General features: G+C 37.3%; 2 protein-coding genes and 2 pseudogenes across 6 annotated transcripts in view; 1 reads left to right on the top strand and 3 right to left on the bottom strand.

Moving 5' to 3' along the window:
* LOC114142733 (neuroplastin-like) overlaps positions 1 to 11039 on the bottom strand; it is a 36298-nt gene extending 25259 nt beyond the window's left edge. For 3 of the 5 annotated variants that reach the window (XM_028014146.1, XM_028014147.1, XM_028014148.1), the window contains exon 1: positions 10421 to 11039. In XM_028014146.1, the coding sequence (XP_027869947.1) occupies positions 10421 to 10496 (76 nt within the window). In that variant the 5' untranslated portion in view covers positions 10497 to 11039. The remainder of the gene's footprint in view (positions 1 to 10420) is intronic. The other 2 variants (XM_028014145.1, XM_028014149.1) reach the window with 2 other exon arrangements.
* An 836-nt stretch (positions 11040 to 11875) lies between these two features.
* Positions 11876 to 16055, top strand: LOC114142735 (calcium homeostasis modulator protein 6). The gene is made up of 2 exons (XM_028014154.1): positions 11876 to 12960; positions 13074 to 16055. The coding sequence occupies exons 1-2, from the start codon at positions 12496 to 12498 to the stop codon at positions 13224 to 13226; spliced, it is 618 nt and encodes a 205-aa protein (XP_027869955.1). The 5' UTR covers positions 11876 to 12495; the 3' UTR covers positions 13227 to 16055.
* Positions 16056 to 16163: 108 nt separating this feature from the next.
* Positions 16164 to 18375, bottom strand: LOC114142732 (UDP-glucuronosyltransferase 2A1 pseudogene; annotated as a pseudogene).
* Positions 18069 to 24666, bottom strand: LOC114142731 (UDP-glucuronosyltransferase 2B31 pseudogene; annotated as a pseudogene).
* Positions 24667 to 24890: the final 224 nt, after the last annotated feature.

Raw genomic sequence — 24890 nt, 5'->3', positions numbered from 1 at the left:
TTGAGTAAGTACATAAAATGCTGACTGACATGGAATGTTTTTATCTTTTTGAGCTTTCAACATCTGCCATGGAACATGCTGAATTTAGAAATGAAGACATGCTTCTCACAACGCACAAAGATTTGTTGCTGAAAACATTTTAAATGAGAACTCTTTAATCATTTTGCTTTTAGTTTAAAACATTTTTAAAACCCAGTCACATATGTGGACATAGGAATGAGTGGCAAAATATTTTCAATGATCTTCTTTCATTGTTCGACCAGAACCAGCATCACCATTCTCTGGTTTACCAGAAACCAGTGAATAGCCACAAAAACCTGACCAGTGCTAATAAAATCCTCTAAAAAATTTAGTTACTGTTCGATAATTTGGAGAAAATTATTTGACTACATAACAATAATTAGGAATTATTTAATAATTTCCTCATCCTATACAAAAAAATTATTTGTACTATGGAAAACCTTCAATAAAGTTGCTAATTTTTCTTTTAATACAAATTAAAGAATTTAATTATTTAATCAAGCACACATTGAAGTCCAAGAGTAAAGGAACTGCATAATGTTTTGAGCTCTCTAAACTTCATGTTAGAGAATGAAAGAAAATCTTTACAATGAGAGCGTATTTGTAAGGAACACTGTGGTCATCAATTCTTTTTATATTGTAGGTTAGATTAAAATGTGAGGCCATCTGCCTTACAGCTGAGGTTTGCTGGAAATCCGGTCATAAAATGAGACAATAATCCCAAACACCAAAGCAAATCCACAGCACAATAGAAAAAAATGCAAAGAATCAAAGTAGTACAAAGGACCAGTGAAGACAAGCGGGCTTAAGGATGATTAAAATCTAGTACATTTCAATCAACGGAAGCAATTCTGTAAAGAAGCGCATCCTAAAATCGCCAGTGTCAGAGGGTAAAACAATTCATGACAAAGACGATTACTTAAGTTAATAATGACTCATGAGATCACAAAATTTACTTACATTTTCATACACAAATAATATTACATTTTTTCTCCCTTATCTTTTGTAAATAATGACAATTATGACAGCTTCCGACCCTGGTCACTTTGACGCCTCTTCATATATTTTGCAGTTTTTGTCATTTTGTATCCGACTTTTCAGGTTGAGAATTGGTGCCTAATAATTGAAAGTAATTTTCCATGTTCTGTCCAGTTATTAAGAAAATTTAATTTTGTGTCATAAACTAACATAATTTATGAGTCAACTGGCCTAAATAGGGATCAGAGGAAAATTAATCAAATTAGGGTGCAGCACAAAATGTTCTGATAATAATATGAAGTTAAATTAAATTACAATGAGATTTAAGTATTTCGTGACAGAGCCAGTGAGAGCCTGTATTACTGTTCATAGCTTGTGAAGATTTACTAAAAAGCTAAACTTACAATATAAATATTAATTTGGAGTTCTTTAAATTTGTTTTTAATACAAGACACTGTCTGACCTAAATGTGTACAAGTGGATTTTGAACATCATAAAAAAGTTACAAATATATATATACAGTATATATTAATTTCAGAAGACTTAACACTACCCAACCCCACACATGCATTAATTTATGCAATGGAAGCCCAAATGGAAGCTCTATTAAATTAACATTCTTTTCAGATGCCTGGCATTTCAGTTTAAAGTATTCTTTTCATATTTACCTTATGTTGTATTAAAGTTTTGTTGAGACACTGAATTTTTGTTTTGATTATCTGTAAGCCATAATCATCAAAATTACAAGAACCCCAGGCATAAACTGTTTCACACAAAATGTAACAAATCGATGTGATTTCACTTTCTGAAATGATTGACAAAATATATTGCTTACATTCTTAATTTTAAATGTTTGCACAGTTACAAAAACTTTAATTTTCCAGAGAGGAAAGTCTATTCTATTCTATTCTATTCTATCCTATCCCATGTGTATTGTTGTATTCCATAACTACTTACATCAGCTTGAAACTCAGACAGAAAAGGACCAACAAAAGCCTAAGTTCCACACTCTCCATCCAATAGCGAGAGCTGAAATGACCATCATCTGTGCTTAACACTTTAGCAACAAGTCACTGACAAGTGAGCTCAGTTACATTATTCATCTCCTCATTATTGGGTGAGGTATATTAGCAGCTAATAAACAATTCAAGTACAACACATGGCAGCTACACTTGACAGATTAGAAGATTTAAAAGTGTTTACAGCAGCACAACTTTGGGGTCCAAGATGAATCAATGCCTTAAAAGAGCAGGGCTAGTTTGGGAATGCTATTAGGCATGCGGTCATAATGTTACGCCTGACTGGTCTAGACAAGCCAGCTAGTATTTTAAATACTGAAAGAAGAGGAACTGGAACAAAATTATAGCAATGCACACTGAAGACAATATAGTATTTTGAAAACAAAAGACAGCATGGTGAAATTTAATACAGCAGCCAGTGACCAGCATCCTATAGGAAAAACTGATGTAGTCAAAAGTCTGCAAAGAGTCGATGCAAAAAGATACTCTGACAGCTGAATCAGTTTTTTTTCTTTTTGTTCCCAGTCCAATTCTAATATTCAGTTTAATTCCTTTTGATTTTTTTTCCTGCCTTAATAAAGTCAGATTAATTTTTTCCCCCGCCTGGTTTAAGGTACATTTCCAGTTGATTGTTTTCTGTTTAAAATATAAAAGATTCTGACATCTAATTTATTTTTGATGTATAATTTTGTTTTTGGAGAGCTTTATGGATCTTCGGTGTGCCATATGTCTCAGCCATATGTGTACCTCCCTGGAAATGTAATCACACACTGGAGAGTCAGGCCTCATCTATTGTGTTTAATTGCTTGGTCCCAATAGCTGCTAAGATATGCAATAAACAACAACTATCCTACTTGTGTGGCACTTGTGAAAAAAACAAAACAAAAAAAACTCAGTGCAAAAAAGCCAAGAAGTGTCTATCAGAATAAACCAGAATACAGATATTTAGAGAGAATCCTGAGGCAGAGGCTTTGCATCCAGTCAGCCATATCCAGAACTAAGTACAACTAGGTCTGAAAAAAACATGACTGTTCAGACTGTGGATCAGGATTACATCCCCAAAAAATGCTTTTATGGCCAGATTGCCCTGCGATAAGAGGAACCCACCTCTCAGTATATGCAAAGATAATAGATAAACATTAATGTAGTCAGATTAGGCTTTTACGAGAATTGACCTACGGTACTCAAATGCTAATGATGGAAAAAAGTTCAAGATCTTTTTTACAGTTATTCGACTGTAAAAGTAAAAATAACTTTCTCTGACATACAGATACTGTTCCACTGGTGTCGTTAACAAAAACGTTTAGGCATATTGTGATCATAAGAATGTGATAATTAACATGGAGAAAAACTGATGCGTTTCTAAGTGGCATACAAAGTACTGCAATGAAATAAAGCTTGGTTTCTGCAGAGTGTTCTGGTTGCTGATGATCAGGTAGAACACCAACTGAAGTGCTGCTGCTTTGTTCACCATCTGCTAGAAATACATGTCACATTAAGCAACATGAATAGAAGCTTGCTTTTTTTCCATTCACACGTTTTTTATTTTTCATCAACTCCATTATAACACTTTTTTGCCAAGACTTGAATTCACTCTCTGTAATCTTCTCTGCAGTAGCAGTTCTGTCACCTACGTTTCACATTCTTGCACGCCCATATTGACATGCCTCAAAGAAAGCAGGACAAGTTAACTTTGATGGGTTCAGAACTATACAAACTGTGGGATAACATATTCTCTCTTGCTACAAAAAATATATATAATATCAGTACATTTTTGTAATATTGTGTGACAGTTGTTACAAGAATTTACATACACAATGTATACAAAGGTTCTTAAAAACAGTTTATATTTTTTTTCTCTTCTCCCTTTTACAATTGCTTTAAATCAGATGTCAGAGAAACAGCTGGGATCAGAGATTTTCCGGTTGTATGAATCAGATAGGGGCACAATTTCCCCTACCCCACCTATTTCTGCTCACTGCTGATCAACTGATAAAGAGAAGGCTACTACACTTTCCATTTTGTCTCAGCAAGGTTTGATTTGGCTGTTTAGAAGTATTTTCAGATGCATAAAAGACTTTAGAAAAATGGTTGGTGTGCGGCCTCTTCATTTTGGGCTATATTTTTAATGTTATTTGGCATCAGTTTGTGTTTGCATTGATAGGATACAACTTTTATCTTGTACCTATTTATGTGCAATCAATATGGCAAGCATCATGCTGTAAGTGAGTCACAACAGTTAGTTAACATGAAAGAATGTTTCCACTATTTTGGCCAAATCTTTACCTTTTATTTTTCCAGACATTATCTTTTAACTCACTGTAATAAAAGCACCTCAATTTGAATCAAATTGTATTTGAAGAATACAACAAATTTATTTTCTCAACTTCTTTTTCGCCTTATTCTTTGTTCCCATTTCCAAACACTTTGTGATCTTTAAGACCTAAAATGGAAGAGAAGGTATTTCCCCCTGATGTAAGCATTGCATGTATTTCTTCAAACCTATCCTATAGAACTTGTTAGCTATTTCAGCTAAGTGGGGTTTTTTGTATGGTTCATACATTTAAACGGTACGGCATGGTATAAAATTGGTTGAAGTGAGTACATACAATCATTTTCAGAGGAACAATTATTTATAAAGTCTAAGCATTGGTCCCACAACGTAGGCTTTTAAACTGTCAGTTTCTAGTCTCTTTCTTTCTTTCTTTCTTTCGGGAAGCCTTTGGATGTTTATTTGGAAGGGTGGAGGATGCTTTCTCTCTAATTGTACTGTTAATATGTCATCATTTGTGTATCAACACAACACAGATGCATCTGGTGTCAAAGCATGTAAAAACAGCCACCTGCTTCTGTGTATCATTAGCTAAAATGCCGGGCAGGACAAAAATGAAAATTAACCTCCGGGGTCCTTGTAGAGGTCATCTCAGTCCCAGCAGAGCAGCCTTAGCTGTAATGCGTTTAATTATATCAATACAAAGAAGGTCAAAACTGGAGAAAAAGCACAATACAGCTACAGTACATACAGCTACCAAATAATCGATTGCTATGTAAAAAAAAAAAAAGATAATTAGTTAAATTACTGTTTTTTTCAATGTGTAATATCTATGCAGCAATGCTGCTCCTAATCAGTGTAGGCCATATCACATTTCGCAGTGGGCAGCCATGACTCAGTGTAAGAGTTTGGCTCGAGTTCTACAGCTTGTTTTCCAGACTCACAGATGAACCTTTGTGCATGGCCTGCATGAAACATGATAATGGACACTCTGCTGCACTATATAGGTATATTGATTGGATGCTACATGGCTGTAAAATGCTTGTCTTACAGTGCAATGTTGTCCTCTGCAGATGCTGATACATAACTGGCAGTGCAGTGCATAATGTCTCATTTTGGGTGTAGCTTTTAATGGTGATTTATGAACACTTTGACTTCCTGATGAATTTTAGCATAGCCAAATAATAAAAACTTTTCAACTTTTCAGACTTTTCAAAAGGAAGATTAAAGGAAAAAATTTAATTTGTGTGTCTTGACTTGTATTTGATTTGACATATTATTATTGACATTTTTTTAGGTACAAAATACTTTTTGTACCTCATAGCTATTGCCTTCCTACACAATTCTGTTTGATTCTCATCTCCTTTCATTGCTCCATCTGGTGTTTGTCCCATTGAGTTTGATTTCTCTAGTTGAATATCATCCTGGCCAATCAACAAACAGAGAAAGTTGTGAATGGTTGAAATCTGTGCTGTTTTAAAATATTGATCTGGCTATATCAGGTTGTGGTTTGGCAATGGCGAAACTATATGGAGAAACTATAAGGTTTTCCTACAGATGAAATCAAAAGTTTACATACAACAACTAAAAATCTATATTTTTTTTATCACTGTCTGAAGTTAAATTAGAACAAACTTCTCTTGCTTTAGATCAATTAGAATTCATTTGCAAAGTGCCAGAAAACAGAACAAAAATTTTTTTTAGAGATTTGTTTAGTAACTTTCTTTGAATTCAGAAGTTTACATACAGAATTATGTCTCTTTAAACAATGAGGGAAAGCTCGGATGACCATGTCAAAACTTTGAAAAATTCTGATAGGTTAACCAATACATTTGATTTAAATAATGGCACGTCTCTGAATGTGTTTTAAGGCCACACAGCTTTCTTGCTTAACATGTTTGAACAAAATCAACCAAGAAATTAGGAGTTGTGAAGCTGCACATGTCTGATTCATCCTTGGGAATAATCTCCAGATACTTTAAGATGTCTTCATCTGTTCAAACAATTATGCGCAAGTATAGAAATGAGGGGATCTTCAAACATCACACAGCTCAGAAAGGAGACGAGTTCTGCATCACACAGGTGAATGGGTTTTAGTACAAAATGTGCAAATGTTGGATATAGCTAACATTTCTGATTATTATTAAACTCAGCAAAACATTAAAGTACATGCATTTGCTTAATGGACCCCGAAATGATTGAAGTTCTTAGTTTTGATACATTTAATTACCTCACAAAAAATATAGTATTAATATTCAACCTGTCAATCACCTATCAGAGCTAATTTAGGGAAAATTGGTCAACGTTTTGTCTCTTGTCAATCAAGACTGTTACATTTTAAGTAACGGTTTCTATTAACATAGTTAATAGAAACTAAGTTGCATGGTTCATAGAAACTAATCTTCTATTAACTTAACATTTTTTATAAGTTTTTTTATTCTCTAAAAACTTATAAGCTTTCCCGATCTTATATTACATAAGAGCAGTAAAAAAAAAAGATTATTTTAAAAGGAATTTTAAAAAGATGGCCTCAGTTCTGTCAGACTGCTCCAGGGCAGCTGTGGTAACCACCATCAGTGTGTGAATGTGTGTGTGAATGGATGAATGACTGAAGGTGCCGTGAAACACTTTGGTGTCCTTTGGACTCGTTAAAGCTCTATGCAGCTACAGATCATTTTTACCATTCAGATGCATTTGTATAATCAACATTTCAGTAAGTCAAGACTAATTATTGTGTTTCTATTCTTTAGGTGGCAAATAAACAACTCTGAGAGAACTCAGAGCTATATTTTGTTATCAGCTATGCACTTTACAAACTGTACCTAGTTGTGCTCTGACTGATGTGCTGGCCAGGCCAATCTGTCACCTTGTCCTATTTTCAGCTTGACAAGTGATATCTGTAAAATTTTCCACACTATGCACAAAAATGATGCAACCATGAAACTGCAGAGCCTTTCCACAAATCAAAATGAAACCTCTGTCCATCAACATGTTAATCCTGAATAAGTATGGAAATATGGCACATGCTAAAAGAAATTCCTACAACTGTCATTTAAAGTGGCCTACACATTGACTCACATCCAGGGCGAGCACAAAAGCATGCAGAGTAGGTTGCATCCTTCGTAGGGAGATATTATGTAAGACTCAAAGGTACTACTTTAGGTCAGCACCAGCTGTCTTCGCAACAGTATTTAGTATTTTTTGCATAAGGACCATATAATATTTGATCTTAAGTAGTTTACGTCCACACATTGTGTCTTCAGAGGGCCATGCAGCTGTGCACCGGGAGGCCGTCCATTAAAAGTTAATGGATTCACTTTCACAAAAGGACCTTAAAGCCACAGTTCTCAGTGCTCAGTCTCTGTGGTAAAAATAGAAACGCTGCAGAACGGACGGATGCAATTCACAGCCTTCCAAATATCTGTCGCACAACCTGGCTGCCTGTAGTAGGCCTAGTTTTTCCTGAAAATGAGGGAGCAACTGGCACAAATTCCCTCAGCTTTCCCAGACACAGTGATTAAATCTCATGCACTTATAATTATTATTGTCCCCACATCACTGCCTGGATGCTGTCATATCACAGCAAAACCAAGCATTGCGTAAGAGGTGGCGCAGCGATTACCCTTAATCTGAACTGGGAGAAAAAAAGTGAAATGGTTTGGCATGCAACATGAGCAATTATCTGAGAAATACCTCTGGTTCTGCGCAGTAGCTGCAGTTTCTTACTGCCCCAATCAAGACTGACGTTAATGAAGGATCTGTTTACTTAATGAAATCTTCCTCTATGTAGCAAGAAAACATTAACAGATCTGATGATCGGTTTGCACGAGACTGACTCTCGCTGACCACTTCAGGTATTTATGCATGCATGTAATTCTATGGTGCAAACTGGGCCACAGAGACCGGACGCCAACACAGTACAATGACTATTTTGTGTTTCATTTTCCAGATAGTCAAATAAGACTGATTACTTCCACACACTCCAGTGAAATTTATAAGGAAGGCGGAAAGAAATTCAAGTGAGAATATTTTTTGCTATATAATGCTGTGGATATTTGGTTTATTTATCTCTCCAAAAGCTGACGGTGGAGGCTACTTTTTTTTTGTTAATGGTCCGTATTCTGTCTGTCCTGCTTGTTTGTTCTTTTTGTTTGAGAAGAATTATTGTATAATCTGCTGCAGTGATTTATTGGTACAAATGAAAGAATATTTGCAAATTTAATCCTCCAACCTTCTCAAACCTGTCATCAAAATCTTGCATCAGACAGATTTTTCCCCACGCTGCTAAGCAAAGTGGAGCTTAAGCATTAAAAATTATAATACAGTATTTAGAGTAATTGTCTCCCCTTTCCCTGCCTTATTTTTTTCTGTGACAGCTTGTGACATTGTTTTGTCAACATGTGGGAGTAGCAGCTCATTTAGAGACAGATGATTTTTAGACTGGTATAAAAATCTACAAGATATAAATTCCAACTGGAAAGTTGCTATTAAAACTTTTCAAAAATTATGAGCAGTCCACTTTGATTTCATGAATGGCTGCTGATTTGTGTGGCCCAGCGGGTGGTGTGATTCAACAGAATTATAAGTAAGGACATGCTGTATCAGAGGAGGACAGACTGGAACACCCAACAGCATGTTGCTGACATTTCCTCATATCAAGTTCTCCATGTTTTCGCCATGATTAATGCACAGTGAACTTTTGGTGTTCATAAAAATCCACCCTTTGCATCTTGAAGTGACTGTCAGTCAAACATTTTGAGCCCCAATTATTCTCTTTTTGGTAAAGAGAAGAATTATTAGATGCTCCAACAAATGTAATAAATTTGTATAATTTTGTTATGCAAAGCTTTAACAACCTTTCCAACAACAACACACAAGGAAGGTTCTCTGGTAAGAAAACAAACCAAAAAAAAATGGTTGGATCAGTGTTTGACCTTTTCTCACTTTCCCAGTTCAGCCACATCTAAGCTAGTCTACTCAAGAACTAGCATGTTTTCAAACAGGTAAATATCACGACCACAGTTCCCAACAAGCATTTTCATACTGTAATAAATGCCTTATACTGTCAGTTAAAAACATACTTTTATGTTATAGAAGGATTGCATGTAATAGACAGAGTTGTGCATAATTATAATGTGAAAGAAATAGTATGTGTGGTTTTCAATGTTTTTTTTCTTTTTGCTGTTTTAAATCTAAAAAGTGTGGCGTGCATATCTATCCCCCCTGTCTTACAGGGCTTATGGCAAACTGCAAATGGCAATTTTAACTGGCTTTCATCTTGCAACTTTCACAGAAGGGCCAGGTAGATAAAATGCAACAACTCTTATGGTTATTACAGTTGAGCTTTAGTACATTTATAACTCTGCCATATTCTTTCAGTTTTTGGATGATGGTTTGAAACATGATCACTGCCATGTTAAAGGTCTACCTCAGTTTAAGTTTATTCACAAACATCTGCAACCTGTCTGATTGATCTTCACTGTGCTGTTTGTTCACTAAAGCTCTTCAAAAAACTTCTGAAGCCTTCATAGAGCAACTGTTTTGACTCTAAGTTACATGTCACACAGATGTTCTCTTTTTCTGATGCACTAGATTTCATTTAGGGCCATCTGAGTAAAGGGGGTTGCAGCCCACACTTTTCATATTTTTATTTGGAAAAAAAAAAGCAAAGTGTACAGTTTTCCCTCCACTTCACAATTACGTGGTATTTTTGTGTTACTCCATGTATTAAAATTTAGAGTTAACAATTTTTGTGAAAAGTTTGAAGGGTAGGATATAAATAGTTCTGCTTGGCATTGGAAATAAATAAAGATTAAAACTCAAAAACTTCTGTGTATTTCTATTCAACTTGTCAACCATGTCCACTCTATTCAAGAAATAACCTGAGGAGGAGAAAAAAAATGTCATACCTCGTTAAATTGTTCCTGAACTTTCTCTTGTCAGCGACACAAATCAAACGTAGTAACTCTGGCCTTGTTGTGGAGGAGCGTGAAATGAAAGTAATGGCTTAACGCTGTTGAAATCAAATCCTCTTTAGAAACATTTCACACGGGCGTCTTCAACACAAGACAAATCACTTTCCCTCAGCGCACACGGAACATTTCTGCCACGGTCACATCTGTGTCCTTACCGTTTTGAGCCGAGGCAAAGGGCAGCATCAAGTTGCCCAGAAGGACCACCGCCAGCATCACCGCGATAGGATGCATCGTTAGGGCTCGATAAGGGTCTCTCGGTCGGACGAATGTGGGAGGAGAGATGGTGTAGGCTATTGATCACGAGATCTAAAAAGATGGGCCCAGCATAGCACCGGGTTCTTTAAAAGCAGCCAGCCGAGGTGATTTTTTTTTTTAATCCCGTGGAGATGTCTCCCTGATTCAAACACCTTTTGGAGGGCAGCCGTGGGTGAAAGGTCCGGGACGAGGCCAGCCGAGCTGATCTGCGGCCATAGGCGGCGAAGCAGCCTCGCTGGGATTGCGGGGAAGATGTCTTTGGATGTCAGAGAGATTGTCCACGGCGAGGTTCCAAAGATTCAGAGATGCGCACACCGATGCGCATTTACGCTCCCACCGGTCACGGTTCGGTGATTAAGATGAAAGTAGCACGCAAGCGATTCCCGACGGCGAGTGATGAAGCCGAAACATAAGTCTGTTATCAGCACCGGTCTATTTTTAATACCAACGGAGGAACAGATGCTGGTAGGGAACCAACGGCAGCGACGGAAAGCCGCGCGTGCCCAGTGCGCTCATGACTGGGGATGAACACACACACACACACCCACACACACACACACACACCAGCGGCACGCGCACTGCATCGCGCACGTATGCAAAGGCAAATGATGTTGTTTGTGAACTCCGACAGTTTATTGCTTTTGTAATTTTTTTCTCTGTTCTACATTTTATTTTGTTATTAGTTTCAGGTGACAGGAAGTCTATCTCACTTTTTAAACTTATATTTATTTTGACGCTATTTTGTTGCAATTTTCATACAAGTTCTGAATAAAAGGCAACATATGCAGATGTGTAAGATAAAACAACTACAGAGCCCTGTACAGAGCTTTCTATCAAGAAAGCAAATATAGAATCAGTATTTGCTGAAGTCTGATTCAAACTTTTTCCATCATATTCAGATTATTTTTCTTTTGATGAGGTTGTGAAGTTACTCTTCAGCTCCCCGAGTGGGTCATTTGTAAATTATTTAACAATTTACCTGGGTCCTTTCAAAATATGCAGTCTAATTTCCTCCTCAAAATGAACATGGCTTCCTGTAATCCTCCTCAATCCCTAATCTGTGCTGCTGCACGAGCGACCTCATGTGGCCAGTTAGGATAAACTCGAAAGTACCAGCAACTGTCCCTTATTGCAGTGTGTGCTCACGACTGTACTAATCTGTTTCAGTAAATAGACTGGAAGCATTTAAATACATTCTATTCATAACCCAATAATTTTATAATTACTGGGTTATGAATAATTATGAATAAAACAACTGTGTTGTCTGAAAATATCATTTTATATGATTATTTTCCAGGTTGAGTAACAAGTATGAAAAATAAAGTTTCAAAAATATTTGAATTTACAGACTTTATTTGTCATTTCATCCGTCCGTCCGTCCATCCATCCGTCCGTCCACCTGTAACCACCTTCAATTAATCCATAATAATCCATTGTTCTTACATTTTAAATTGTACTAAAAAAGGACTGAATATTTGAGTCTGGAAAAGAGTTGGATTTTGACTTGAATAATATGTTGGAACCCTGTAAAAAAATTAATTTCTTATGTTTTGTACATTTTGAAGCTCTATTTAAACATTTTTTATCTTAAATGTTTGCTTCTAAGTAAACAATCACACCTTTAGGATGTTTATTTACTAGACTGTTGTAAAGTGCATGTGTGTACTCTACTGCAGAACAAACTTCCCTCCACTTTACACCCCGCCCTCCAGTACTCTATAGGAGACCACATTTAAAATGAAACCCCACCTGAAATCTCCCAGAGACCAATCCGCTAGAGAAAGGTCAGCGCCAAGGGCACACCCTCCGTTGTTCAAAGCCAATCGGAGTGGAAGGGCAGCATTTTGCCTGAGGGTAAAACTTACCCCTGGATGTGTTAATTACGCATCACTAAGCTGTTGCCAATGTGTTCACAACCGTGGACTATCTTTTGGGCTTTTTGCAGCGGTTGTCTTCATTCTTTAGTCAGTTTAGTATGGAAAGTAGACAACAATGGCTTACCAGGCTGAAAAATGAACTTAGCAACAGTCCGCTGGTATCAAATGTGGCTTTTGGGTTCATCCTCATGGGACTAGAGAAGCTCGTGGAGCTGGAGTTTGAGTGTCCTTGCAACCCTACGTGGAATGGAGCGTTTTCATCAGCATTCTTCATCATTCCTGCTGTCATGGCCTTCACCTTGATGCAGATCATCCAGGGATGCAGGTGCAACGTGTGGTGCAGGAAAATGGTTTCCCTCTCTAGTTTCGTTCCTGCTGTTGTTTGGCTGATCTTGTTGTTCCTGGACGGCCAGTACTTTGCCTGTGCTATGACAGACTGGGATGGAAGATTTGTCCTTGTTGACAAGGCAGCTCCGCAGAAGTGGTGTGAGCCAGTTACAGAGGGAGACGTCACCCCACAAGAATTAATGCTCCGCTCACAGCGGTTGTTTGTGTTTTCTCAGGTGAGTGGGATATGTCCAGTTGGCAGAGTATTCACTATGTCAGATATACTTGTATTCAAATGATGGAAGCTCTTTCATGTATGCGTTCACTAACCTTACTCTCCTGTGTCCAGGTAATAGGAATAATCCTCCTGATTTTCATCTGTGTGGGTCTGGTAGTGTATGTAATCAGAGAAAGCTCCCAACAGGAGGTGGAGATGCAAGATGCAGATGTGGCTGAGCTCACCGTGCTCAGGATGAGCTCTCTACGAACCAGAACATCATGAGTGGACCTACCCTGTCCTACACAGACACTTTGTAAATACCACAAAAAGACTTGACAGGAGTTTTTTTTAATCGCCCCCCCAGGATATTTTGGGGGCATTTAAAGATATTTGAAAATCTGTCTGAAAATTCTCCATCAGGTCATAGTAATGTAAGTGTTTCGACATTTCACAACTGGACTTCTCTTTGTGTTTTTTTTCTTGAAAAATTCCTCTAAAGTAAATGTGTGTCGAATGATCACTGGTGTCACCATGTACACTGTTCAAAGAAATATTGTGTGTTTTTTGTATAAATATTGAGGAATGAGTATACATAAATGTCCTCTCTTGGTGCTTCCTCACCTGGGTCACCAGTGCAGCAATTTCATTCCTAATCAAGGTGTGGGTTAATATATTTTAAATCTGCTATTTTCTGTTTTCTTTGTTTTATTGCTATAGTTGAGATGAGACTAAATATGTTTGATCAGGTAAAAATAAGTAATAATAACAAACTGATCTAATTTCAGCGCCTTGCAAAAGTATTTGTACCCAGTAAACATTTTTACATTTTGCCACAAAGTGACTGCAACATTCAATGTATTTCCTTTGGGATTTATACAATAGAACAAAACAAAGTAGCTTGCAAATATGAAGTAGAAGGAAGAGAAAAAACAAAAAAATTGAGAAGTTGACTGCACATTTGTATTCAACTGACCTGATTGTTGTACATCTAGACTTAACTGTATCACTGTTTCTACTCGAAAAAAAGGTATTCCAACAGAATGATGATGTCATATTCAACAGTTTTGGATATTGTTTTATCACCGAGCCCTCTCCAAACGCAAGTAACTTGTCTAGTGTTTTATTTGGTCTTCCTGACTATTGTTCTTTGACCAACCTCTGAGGTCTTTACAGAACTTACATTGAAATTAAGTTTCTCAAAGTCAGATTCTAATAAAAGTCACATATCAGGTGACTTGCATAGGTATCCAGTTGGGGTGGATTTTTTTTTCAGGCAATACAGTATTTGAGGTTTAATACAAATGCATACCACACTTGAAATAGATTTTTATTTATTTATTGTTTACTTTATTTACTCACAAATCTGGTATCCTTATTCACTTTACATTGCTGTGTAAAGTGCAATGTACACAGCACTATTTTTCTGTGTCCATGTTGACACAGAAAAATAAAATTCAGTACAATAATTGAAGTTCATAGTTGTGAATTCTGAAGCACAATTACAAGTACCTTTGGAAAACACTGTAATTATAAATCACAGAAAATGTTTTAAAATAGTAAGATTTGTTAAAAACAATAACTGGTTTGTCTGTAGGCTATACCCACCCACCAATAAGTTTGATTTCTTAAACTGCTACCTGGTTACAAGCATGAATAAAGTGAGAATAAATATCAAACTTTTTCCAAAAATCATATATATATAACACAGATTGCTTTGTGGCATTTTATAAACTTTTCACCCATTTCTTTTATGTTTTTTAATCTGTATTTTTTAATACAATGTTTTTTTGTTTAATTTGTTAACTATATTGCCTCATAAGGTGTGTCCGCCAGGCAGCTAATATTGTTTTGTCCTTTATTATTCTTTTATGCTAAAAAATAATAAAAATGTTCCTCTAAAATGAAATTCCTGTTATACATATAACCTCTTAAAGGTTTTGAGACATATTTCCAAGTATCCCCAGCAAACAGTTGTAATCTATATAAAATCCATCCATCAATCCATTGTCTATAACTGCTTGTCCTTAGAAGGCAATTTGTATCATGGCAAACAGGCAAAATAACTCATTTCTAAAGTGATGGTTGCATTTTCCCTTTATTTTTAGTATTAGAATGATTTTTCAAATGAGGTAAAGTCCTCAAATGTTTTGGACAGTCATAGTTTGAATATAATTTACATTTTTCCTACTAGAAAAACTGTGATTTAAGGCGTATGTCTAAAAGTTTCAGTTTTTATGTAGCAAATGTGTAATTGTTTCCCTCATATTTCCAGAGTGCTTGAACAAATTGAAATAAGTGTTGTATCAATAGTGAAGTTAAGAATACTGTTGTTTGGAAGTTCACTTGTGCCTTCATTAAGCTGAAATTCTGTTGTTCAAATTATTTAGATTCTTCAGACGCATCACTTCATTTGCAACAAAGCAAAGCACAATAATACGTGTAGTCACAAGTTCCATGAAATAAGTAGCAAACAGTCAAACCAGCTTTAAATTTGTAACTCATAGATTGTGCTTCATTTGCTTTGTTGGTTGACGTTTGCAGATTAGAGGTCATCTGTGGCCTTGCAAAAGTTGTTTTTAGACATTCTGTTGCCTTCACCTTTTGACACAGAGGGGGATTTTAGTTTTTGGCAAATAAGCGTAAAGCCACAACAGCGAACACACGGTTTCAATGAGAGATTGTGTTCACTCTTGTTATGTTGGACTATTCTATTGCTGAAAAATTATTACCTATAGACTCACGTTTATGGATTTAAATGCTAAATTCTGCTTTATTGAGTTACAGCCTTACAATCTCTTGCAAATTTTCAGCTCACTGGAAAAATAAGAACATTTTGTAAGTTTGTTTTCACATGCTAGATTATTTTCTTTTAATTTTAAGAGCTGTCATGAGCTAGAATTCCTTTACCCAACACTTTATATTTCACTTATGCTGGTGTTTTTATTGGCAGTGCTGTCTGCATCATCCCTAAACACAACTGATGGGTCTTGAACTGCACATAAAAACAGCTATTTCCTCTCAGATGAAATACATTTTGTAGCAATGCCAAAAACTGTGTAAAATTCTATAAACAGTGTTCCACTGCAACTCAGTTGTATGAAGAAGCATAACCAATATCTTTAAAATTAGCCCATCAGGAAAGAAAAATAAACTAGACAACTAAGAAAAACCAAAGATTTAAGTGTTGAGGTTGGAAAAAAAACAGAAGCAGTTAAAATATTCACTCAAGATTCTTTATTCAACAGATAGTTCAGATAGAGAGGCTAATATTACTAACACCAGAACAGGTGTTTCTCCAAATCATTTAAATCATCTCAATTTCACAAAAAACACAAATAATCTAGCCTGTGGGTTTACAATTTGCAAGTCTAAACTTAAAATAAATCTGTCTGGTTCCCATTTGACCACAGTTTTTTTTCTTTTCAATCTTGTTTCTTCTTGTTTTTCAGGCACAAACGCCACAGACATTTTAGGAGAACAGCAAACACACCGAAAATAACCAGCACAGCTCCTCCTAAACACAGCATCACATCTACACAGTGGTAGGAATACCAGGGCAGCCTGTAGGACTCAGTTCTCAGGTGAGCAGCTCCTCTGTTCCTCATGACAAACTCTATCCACCAGATGGCTTGGTCCAGGGGCTTCATCGGCTGATCTCTGTGCAGTCTGGAGAGTCTCTGCATATTTATACTGTAGGAGGGTTCAGTTAGGACTTCCTGTATCCCCTGCAAGAATGTGTCTTCAGTCATAGTAGAAATCTGAATATTCTTCCCAGCTCCTCTTACTTCAATTCTAAGCAGATTATCAGGCTGGTCAAAAATCAAAGGAAGACCCAGTATAGGAACTCCATGATAAATCGCCTCCTGAATACCATTTGTTCCCCCGTGAGCCACAAACAATTTAATCTTAGAATGTCCTAGAAGGTCGTTCTGTGGCATCCAGTCTACCACTAAAGTGTTGTTTCCCAGATTGGCTGGCCTGACGCCTTTATACCTCCAAATGACTTTTTGAGGTAATTTAGCAAAGGCTCCAGCTATTACTTCAGCTAAATCGTGGGGTAAATCTCCAATTAAAGTTCCCAGAGACATTATGATAACTCCGTGCTCTCCAGAGCTCTGTACATACTCCTCCAAGTCCTGAGGCAGGTGTTTTGCAGGTTTACACTGGAACCCTCCCATATAGATAACATTTGGCATAGTGGGACGGGGAAACTCAAACACAAAGTCCACTCTCATGAGCCACAGATCTGCAGTTTGAAACATGGATAAATAGTCAAAATCTGATCCAAAGTACTTTGCAAATAAGGCTTCATAATATGGTAAAACATGCCACATAATTTGGTATTCATTCAAAGCAAATATCATTACATTTAGGACTCTCTGAATAAAAGACATTTTATCAGACATCTCTGTACCAGTCATTGGAACATATGAGAGAGGAGAAGGTGCGATTGAAAAGTGGCCTTCGCCGTGACTGGTCCATCTCACATTAAAAACTAGAGGTAGTTTGAGGTAATGAGCAAGTATGACACCCATTGGTAAAGCAGGATCTGTAAGGACAAGGTCATAGTTCTCATCTTGCATGGACTGTATCAGCTCTTTGGACTCAAAAGTCTTTTCAAGACCTTTTGCCGATTTTATGTGGAACTCTGAGATCTTCTGTGCTTGTTCCATTTCCAGTTTGATACGAGTCCAAACAGACTTCCCCTCCCTTTGGATTTTCAGCAGTTCAGTCACAAATGATTTTATGAAGTCTTCATCAAATCCAGACTCTATGTCGGTATTAATTGAAGTATAGAACGGGGAGGATTCCTTGATATACCAGCTGTCTGTCTGTCGCACAACAAAAATCTGATGACCCCTTGAATGTAGTTCTTCAATGATGACTTTCATGTTCACCCAGTGGCTCCCATCAACTGGGAGGACAAGTACTTTCCCACTATGCACCACCACTGGACAGAGCCAGATCAGACTGATCCAGATCCAATGCATTTTGTGTTCTAAAGCTGCAAAATAAACATCCAATAATTTAGCATATTTTTACCATACATGTATTTTTCAAATACAAATAATATATTGAATAAAAACCAATGTGGGATTCAAAAAAGATGTTTAATTATTGTGACTGTAGTTTTTTTTTTTCTGCTGATGTACGGTCCCATATAGAAAAGATTAACTCGTGTTGCTCAGAGGTCTCGATTATGCAAACTGTTGCCTGTAACTGACCTTCTACAGATCCACTAGAACAAATCAGCTAAAATTAACACAAGAATACATGCAAAGACTAAAATAAAGGTTACCTGTTTGGCTGCCGGTGCAAATTTGTCTTTCAAGGATTATTCTTTTTTCAAGGTGTTGTCTATTCCAGATTCAAACTGGAAAAGGACTTTGCAGCTGTATTTATGGGTTCTTAAATGTGTAATTGATAAGAGGGTACAAAGTTGACAGAGAGCAGTACGTTGTGTCCATATAAGCCGTACATCACAGGAAAGCTTGGTGTTGACAACTTCAAAGTTGTTCTTTGACATTTTTACAATAAATCAACAAAGTATTTGTAGAATGTTTTTCAGTTTTTGACTTGTTTTCAGACTTAGTGGATATCTTTTTCCATTAACAAATTAAATCAAAATATGAAAAGATACATAGTTATTATATAAAATACTGTGCATGTATGTTATGCATGTAATCCTTTGACAGTATGTTATGTTGTGTTTGTAAAGCTCTTCATTACTCAGAGTGATGCTACAGAGGAAACTACATTTTCTTCCGGAGTTGGTTTTTTTGAGACTTTATCAGACTTACAGGAAATTACTGTTGATCTAGTGGTTACAGGGACGTTGGAGAGCAAATTGCTTGGGAGCCTTTTTGTGTAAACTTTGGGTGTTTCCCTCATGTATGAGTGCACTTTTCCCAGATTCCAGCTGTACACTCAAAAGAACTGCATGTTACATTATCTGGCCACTAAGCTGTCCTTTGGTTTAAGTACAACCATAAACAGTATGAAGAAGGTTTAGAAAACAGATGGGCTGATGAATAGCACCACCTACTGGATATTGAAGACATCAGCAAATTCTTTGAACCAGAGCATTTCAGCAGTAAATTCAATGCCACCGTTTATTTTAAAAAAAGCCTCCAGTCATTTTGAAATATAAATTTTGTGCAACAGCTTAAACGTATTGAGTCAGATAGCCAAGCTAGAAAACATAACTGCACATTATTCAATGCAAACAGTACAACAGCATGTAAGAGACTTTGAGTGAAAGAGTGCATACACTAATCAGGCATAATATTATGACCAAATGCCTAATACTTTGAACACCTGAAGGTGTTTTGTGATGTCTAGCACAAAGCAGCTACCAGCTGTAAGGTGCATTGTGCTGTCTCAACGTTTTAGATTTGTCCCAATTCAATCATGTACATTTAGCTTGGATCTTGTAACTTTGGAGACCAAGTCAAAATCACAAACTCATTGTGTTGCTCCTTTGACCCTTCCTGAATCACATGATCTGTTGCAGGACACAGTATTCTGCTGAAAGAGACCACAGCCATCAGAAAATACCACGTTCACATCCTGAGTGGTCTGTGCCTGTATCAACAAACTGCAATGCAATGTGTATTCTAACACTTTTCTATGAGTTCTTTGAAAATATTATAAATAATAAATCGCATATTTGTAGTAAAATGATGAAATTACAGTGAGGTTCTAGACAAATGAGGAAATCTATTACAGTGCCAGATTTTGCTCCGCTTGTTAAGGTTTATGGATTTAATATAATCTAATAAACTGTTGCATTCTACAAATATGAATATTTTCATTTTGAGTTTTTTTATTACTACAATAAAGTAAAACAAAGCATTAGCATTCCGGCGCCGTGAAGATTTATTTATTTTGCTACAAACTTAGACTGATGTAACATCACTCTATCCTTGAGGGAAGGAAATTATTCATAATACATTTACAGGAATTATTTAGGTTTAGTGGTGAGACTTAAGTTGACTTATCTTAAAAGCTCACTTGGTCTGTTTCATATGACAGCCTAAAAGGACCCAGTAGAACCAACAGTGAGTTGACATAATGTTATATGTGATTGGTGCCCCAGTCAGTCAGATTTCACTTTTCTTTTACAACATAATTTGAAGCAGTGCCACAATAACCAGGAGAAAACTAAAAACATTAGTGCAAAAATTGCTATTAAAAATAAAATGACATCTAAAGAGTAATAGGTATACCAGGGCAGCCTGTAAGACTCTGTTCTGAGGTGAGCAGCACCTTTGTGCCTCATGACAAACTCAATCCAGAAGATGGCTCGATCCAGTGGCCTTATCTGCTGATCTCTGTGTAGTCGGGAGAGTCTCTGCATGTTCATCCTGTAAGATGGCTCATCCAAGACTTCCTGAATAGTTTTCTGAAATTTTTTCTCATTTATGTCAGACACATCCAAAATCTTTGCAACTCCTTTAGCTCTGAGTCTGGAGAGATTGTCGGCTTGATCGAACACAAAGGGAATGCCCACCATTGGAACCCCATGATAGATGGCCTCATAAATTCCATTTGTTCCTCCATGACTTACAAAAAGTTTGATTTTCGGATGGCCTAGGAGGTCGTTCTGAGGCATCCAGTCTATGATTAAAGTATTGTTTCCTAAAGAGGGAGGTTTGGCACCCTTATACCTCCAGATAACTTTCTGGGGTAAGTTAGCAAAACCAGCAGCAATTTCATCTGCCAGGTCATTTGGAAGCTCTCCAATTAAAGTCCCCAGAGACATGATGATAACTCCGTGCTCTCCAGAACTTTGCACAAACTTCTCCAGGAGTTCAGGAAGTGGTCTTGCAGGTTTACACTGGAACCCTCCCATATAGACAACATTTGGCATGGTAGGACGAGGGAACTCAAACACAAAGTCCACTCTCATGAGCCACAGATCTGCAGCTTGGAACAGAGAAAAGTAGTCCACATCTGGGCCAAAGTAGCGCTTAGCTAAAGGAGAGTAATGTGGTGCGACCACCTGCTTGTACAGATGCATCCTCATGTGGTAGAAAATCATGTTTTTCACCCTTTCAAAGAATCTCATTTGATCCGTAAGCTCTGATGGTGGAAGTGGGACGTAGGAAAGAGGAGAAGGTGCAACAGCAAAATGTGCTTCACCGTGAACAGTCCAGCGAGTGTTGAACACTATCGGTAGGCCAAGGTAGTGAGCCAAAAACACACCTCCTCCATTTGCAGGGTCAGTCAAAACTATGTCATACTTGGCTTCCTGGAGGATCTTCATTAACTCTTTACTTTCAAATATGTGCACAATCACCTCGCAGATCTTTCTGTGTAATTCAAAGAACTTGTTTTTCAACTCCATGTCTAAAGCGAAACGGGTCCATGCTGACCCATTGCTTCTTTTAATTCTAATGACCTCGGAGACAAAGAGACGGTAGAAATCCTCATTGCCACCAGAGTTGACATCCACTGTGATGATTTCATATTGGGAAGCCGTCTCACTGATGTACCAGCTGTCTGCAGCCCGAATGACAGTCACAGAATGCCCCCGTGAATGCAGTTCCTCCACCAGCACCTTCATGTTCACCCAGTGGCTGCCATCATGTGGGAAAACCAGAACCTTTCCAGCAGACGCAAGTGAACTGATGGCATAGAAAAAGAAGAAGATGATAGCCAGTGGCCAAGACATCCTAAAATCTTCCGAAACTGGCACAATCTGAAAGGAAAGCGAAAAAGAAAAATAATCACATTACTGTTGGTATTTCAGGATATATGAGCTCAATCACTCTGCAGTTAAATTTCGCTGACTGAATCGTCTCTTTATTTGTAGGAGGAAGTGCCCACTGTCAGCACTCACGTGTACATAGCACATGGAGCCTCTCTGAGGAAAACTAGTTTTGTTTGGTGCCAAGAGCCCTGCAAGAGCTTGGCATATGTGGTGGGAGATGGCTGTGTTTTACTGATCTGTATGTCACCCTGTACCTTTTTGCTCCTTTGCTTCACTGATGACCTTTGTCTGTTTGGGGCATATGGCTGCTCTTGTTTGTGTCTGCCTGGGGCTGTTGTGACCTTGAGGAGTCGTATCCACCTGTCCTTTGCTGCTCTTGGGTGCTGAGTGTTGCAGGTTTTCTATCTTTCTCACCACTCTAACAGCTGGGCACCTCCAGGTGACAAACTCACTGACATACACCCACTTTACACAAATGCACTTACATTGGCATGTATGCTTACCTACCACCACAAACAGGTTACAATTAGAGCAATGTGACCTGTCTATATTGAATTCTGTAAGAGTTGTGAGCCAAGAAAAACAACAGCCGCTGTAAATATACATGTCTGACCTATAAAAACCAGTTTAGCCATGGACTGGGTATGGAATAGCATTTGTCTTTCTGTTAGTGACATCATGTGCAAAGTACTAGACACAGTTCCTTGTATTGTTGTTCTAAGATACCTCTGAATGAAAACTAAAACCTAACTAAATTCAAGCTTCAAGGACATACATCTTAAATTTACACAACATTTTATTTTCAACTGTGTTCAACCTTTTATCTCACAATAGTTGTATTCATTTCCATGTCAAAACAGAAGAAATATTTTAAAATGTATAAATGAAAAAAGTAAACCCAAGGTGGCTGAAATGCTCCAAGAGTGATAACGTTTCATCTGAATTGCCAAACTAAGGCATCAGTGCTTAACACGATGGCCATGCAAGACAAAAGTAGTGACAGCAAAGTCTCCAGAGCCCAAATTCATAAACAGGATATTTATATGCTGATTTATGCAGTGAGATGATGGTAGTTAGAACACTTGGTAAACTGTCACCCTATCAAGGGATTTAAAAGCGTTCTGTTACAAGAATGGAACCTGTAATTGACCGCAGTGGCCAAGGACCCCTTGTGATGAAAAAGGTCATTCAAAGCACTAATATTCTGACCTTATTCAGGTTGCAATTTCTTCTTCGTTCAGACCAGAATTGTTACTTTGATGACCACAGACATTAGGTCTGAAAAAAGTTTGTGAGCAGAATAATTTGTATTGGGAGAATCATGCAGCTTTTGCTTTTTTCCACAAAATAAATCCTTGAGGGTTGAACTTGTCTAACAAGCATGGACAAATGTTCTAAAATGTTAGTCAAAGGACACCATAACTAGCTTAATTCTGTCAACGGTAGAAGATATAAGGAAGATATAAATGTGAAGCTAGAAGGGGAAGTTAAAATACAGACACCATCCTTCCAAATGGCTTGACTACAAAGGAAAGAAAAAGTCTGCAGAGTTATTGGTTACATAAAGCATCTTTTTGATTTGCTAAACTTGGTGCTTTCAAATTACTTTACTGCACATCCAGAATGTACATTTGTAAATGTTGTTGCAAAGCTCCAAATTAAAACATAAAAATAAGTAGGAAGGAAGAAAGTATAAATATAAATATGTACAATAAAAAATGTGAGTGGGAGTTGAGCAGTGTTATGCCTTGAGGTAGGCAGCTGTTATGGAATCTGGTTGTTTTGCATTTGAAGCTGCTGTACGTTTTGCCAGAGGGCAAGGTTGGAAGGAAGTGAAGTTTCGATGGCTCTCTTTGCTGTCCTCACCACTCTCTCGACACATTTTAAGTCAGAGGTGTTACACGCTCTAAAACAGACAGAGACGCTTTAACTGTTCACTCTGCTTGTAAACTCAACCCCTCAACTACGGATTGTTTACTTTGTTTAATCCAAGATCCCTGATGTTTCATAAACAAGAGGTAAAAAGTGATTCCTATGAAAGATTTCCAGATGCTTTATGGATATGACTCAGAGGGGTGTTTTTGTTACAGAATTTTAAAGTTAATTATCCACTTAAAATAACAAATACATAAGCTAGTTATGATTTGGGTAAAATAAAATTTTTTCGACATCAGCCAAAAGAGCTTGATGTAAGAACTGAACAAGACTATACAAGCTGTGAAGAGCTGAAGCCAGAGAAACATTAACATAACAATTCCCTGCCACTGTTACCTCATACTCATTAACTGTATGTTGAGAGAATCATGTTTTTCCTGGAAATATTAGTCACGGCAGAGCACTGGGACTTTGCTTTTTCATCTTGTTATTACCCTGCACTCAGTACTCAGTATTCATGCAGCATGACAGGAATGTTCTTCCACTAACACTACACAGCATGTCACATGAACGACACCCCTGAGTGAGAGATCCAAGAAAGAACAGCTGCCGATGTTTAGTAGTCAGAAAAGAATTGTTTTGCATAGAAACAGTCAAAACACTCACCATAAATGTTCTGCAAAATGCAGAGCAGAAAAACACACTGAGGTGCCTATTCTTTCATATTAAAGACATGTAATTCAAGAAAAGATACAAACTTACTGTTGAATCTCTCGCAATGCTGCTTCAGTCTTCACATGAGTCAGTGCTGTGAATTACAACATTCAGGTCTGAAAAAAAACTGCTTCCTGTGGCTGATCTGAGCATAAAGTTCCTGCCTTTTAAAGAGAAGCTCATTCAAACAGGAAAACCACAAGGCAGTAGGTAAACCTACACTGATAATTTTGATACCACTTAATAAAACAGGACATTGCCAACAGATATGCAAAATACCTGAAAAATGAACAGAACTCACTCAGTATCTCTTATAATGACAGACAGGAAAACAATGCAAAAATGCCATGCTGTCCCCGTGAATTCAAAAATGACCTATTTAGACTCAGACTCATTTGTAAGAGACAGGCATTATTCAAGCCCACTATAAAACATGACACCCACACAGGCCTAGACACACCCTAAATAATGAAACTCCACCTCTTATGTTTATTGTACCAACTTGAGTCATACTAAACCAAGCCCCATTAAGTGACTTAACTGTACTTTATGTGGTCAGCTACACTAAGAGCCCTGCCTAATGAAATGTAAAAAGAATGTGCGTAAAGTGGGTCAGGTTGTTGTTGAAAATTTGTGTTTCT

The sequence above is a fragment of the Xiphophorus couchianus genome, chromosome 4 (genome assembly GCF_001444195.1).
Source record: "Xiphophorus couchianus chromosome 4, X_couchianus-1.0, whole genome shotgun sequence".
NCBI classification, from domain to species: domain Eukaryota; kingdom Metazoa; phylum Chordata; class Actinopteri; order Cyprinodontiformes; family Poeciliidae; genus Xiphophorus; species Xiphophorus couchianus.
The sequence above is the reverse complement of the archived record's forward strand: the minus strand, read 5'-3'. Positions and strand labels throughout refer to the sequence as shown.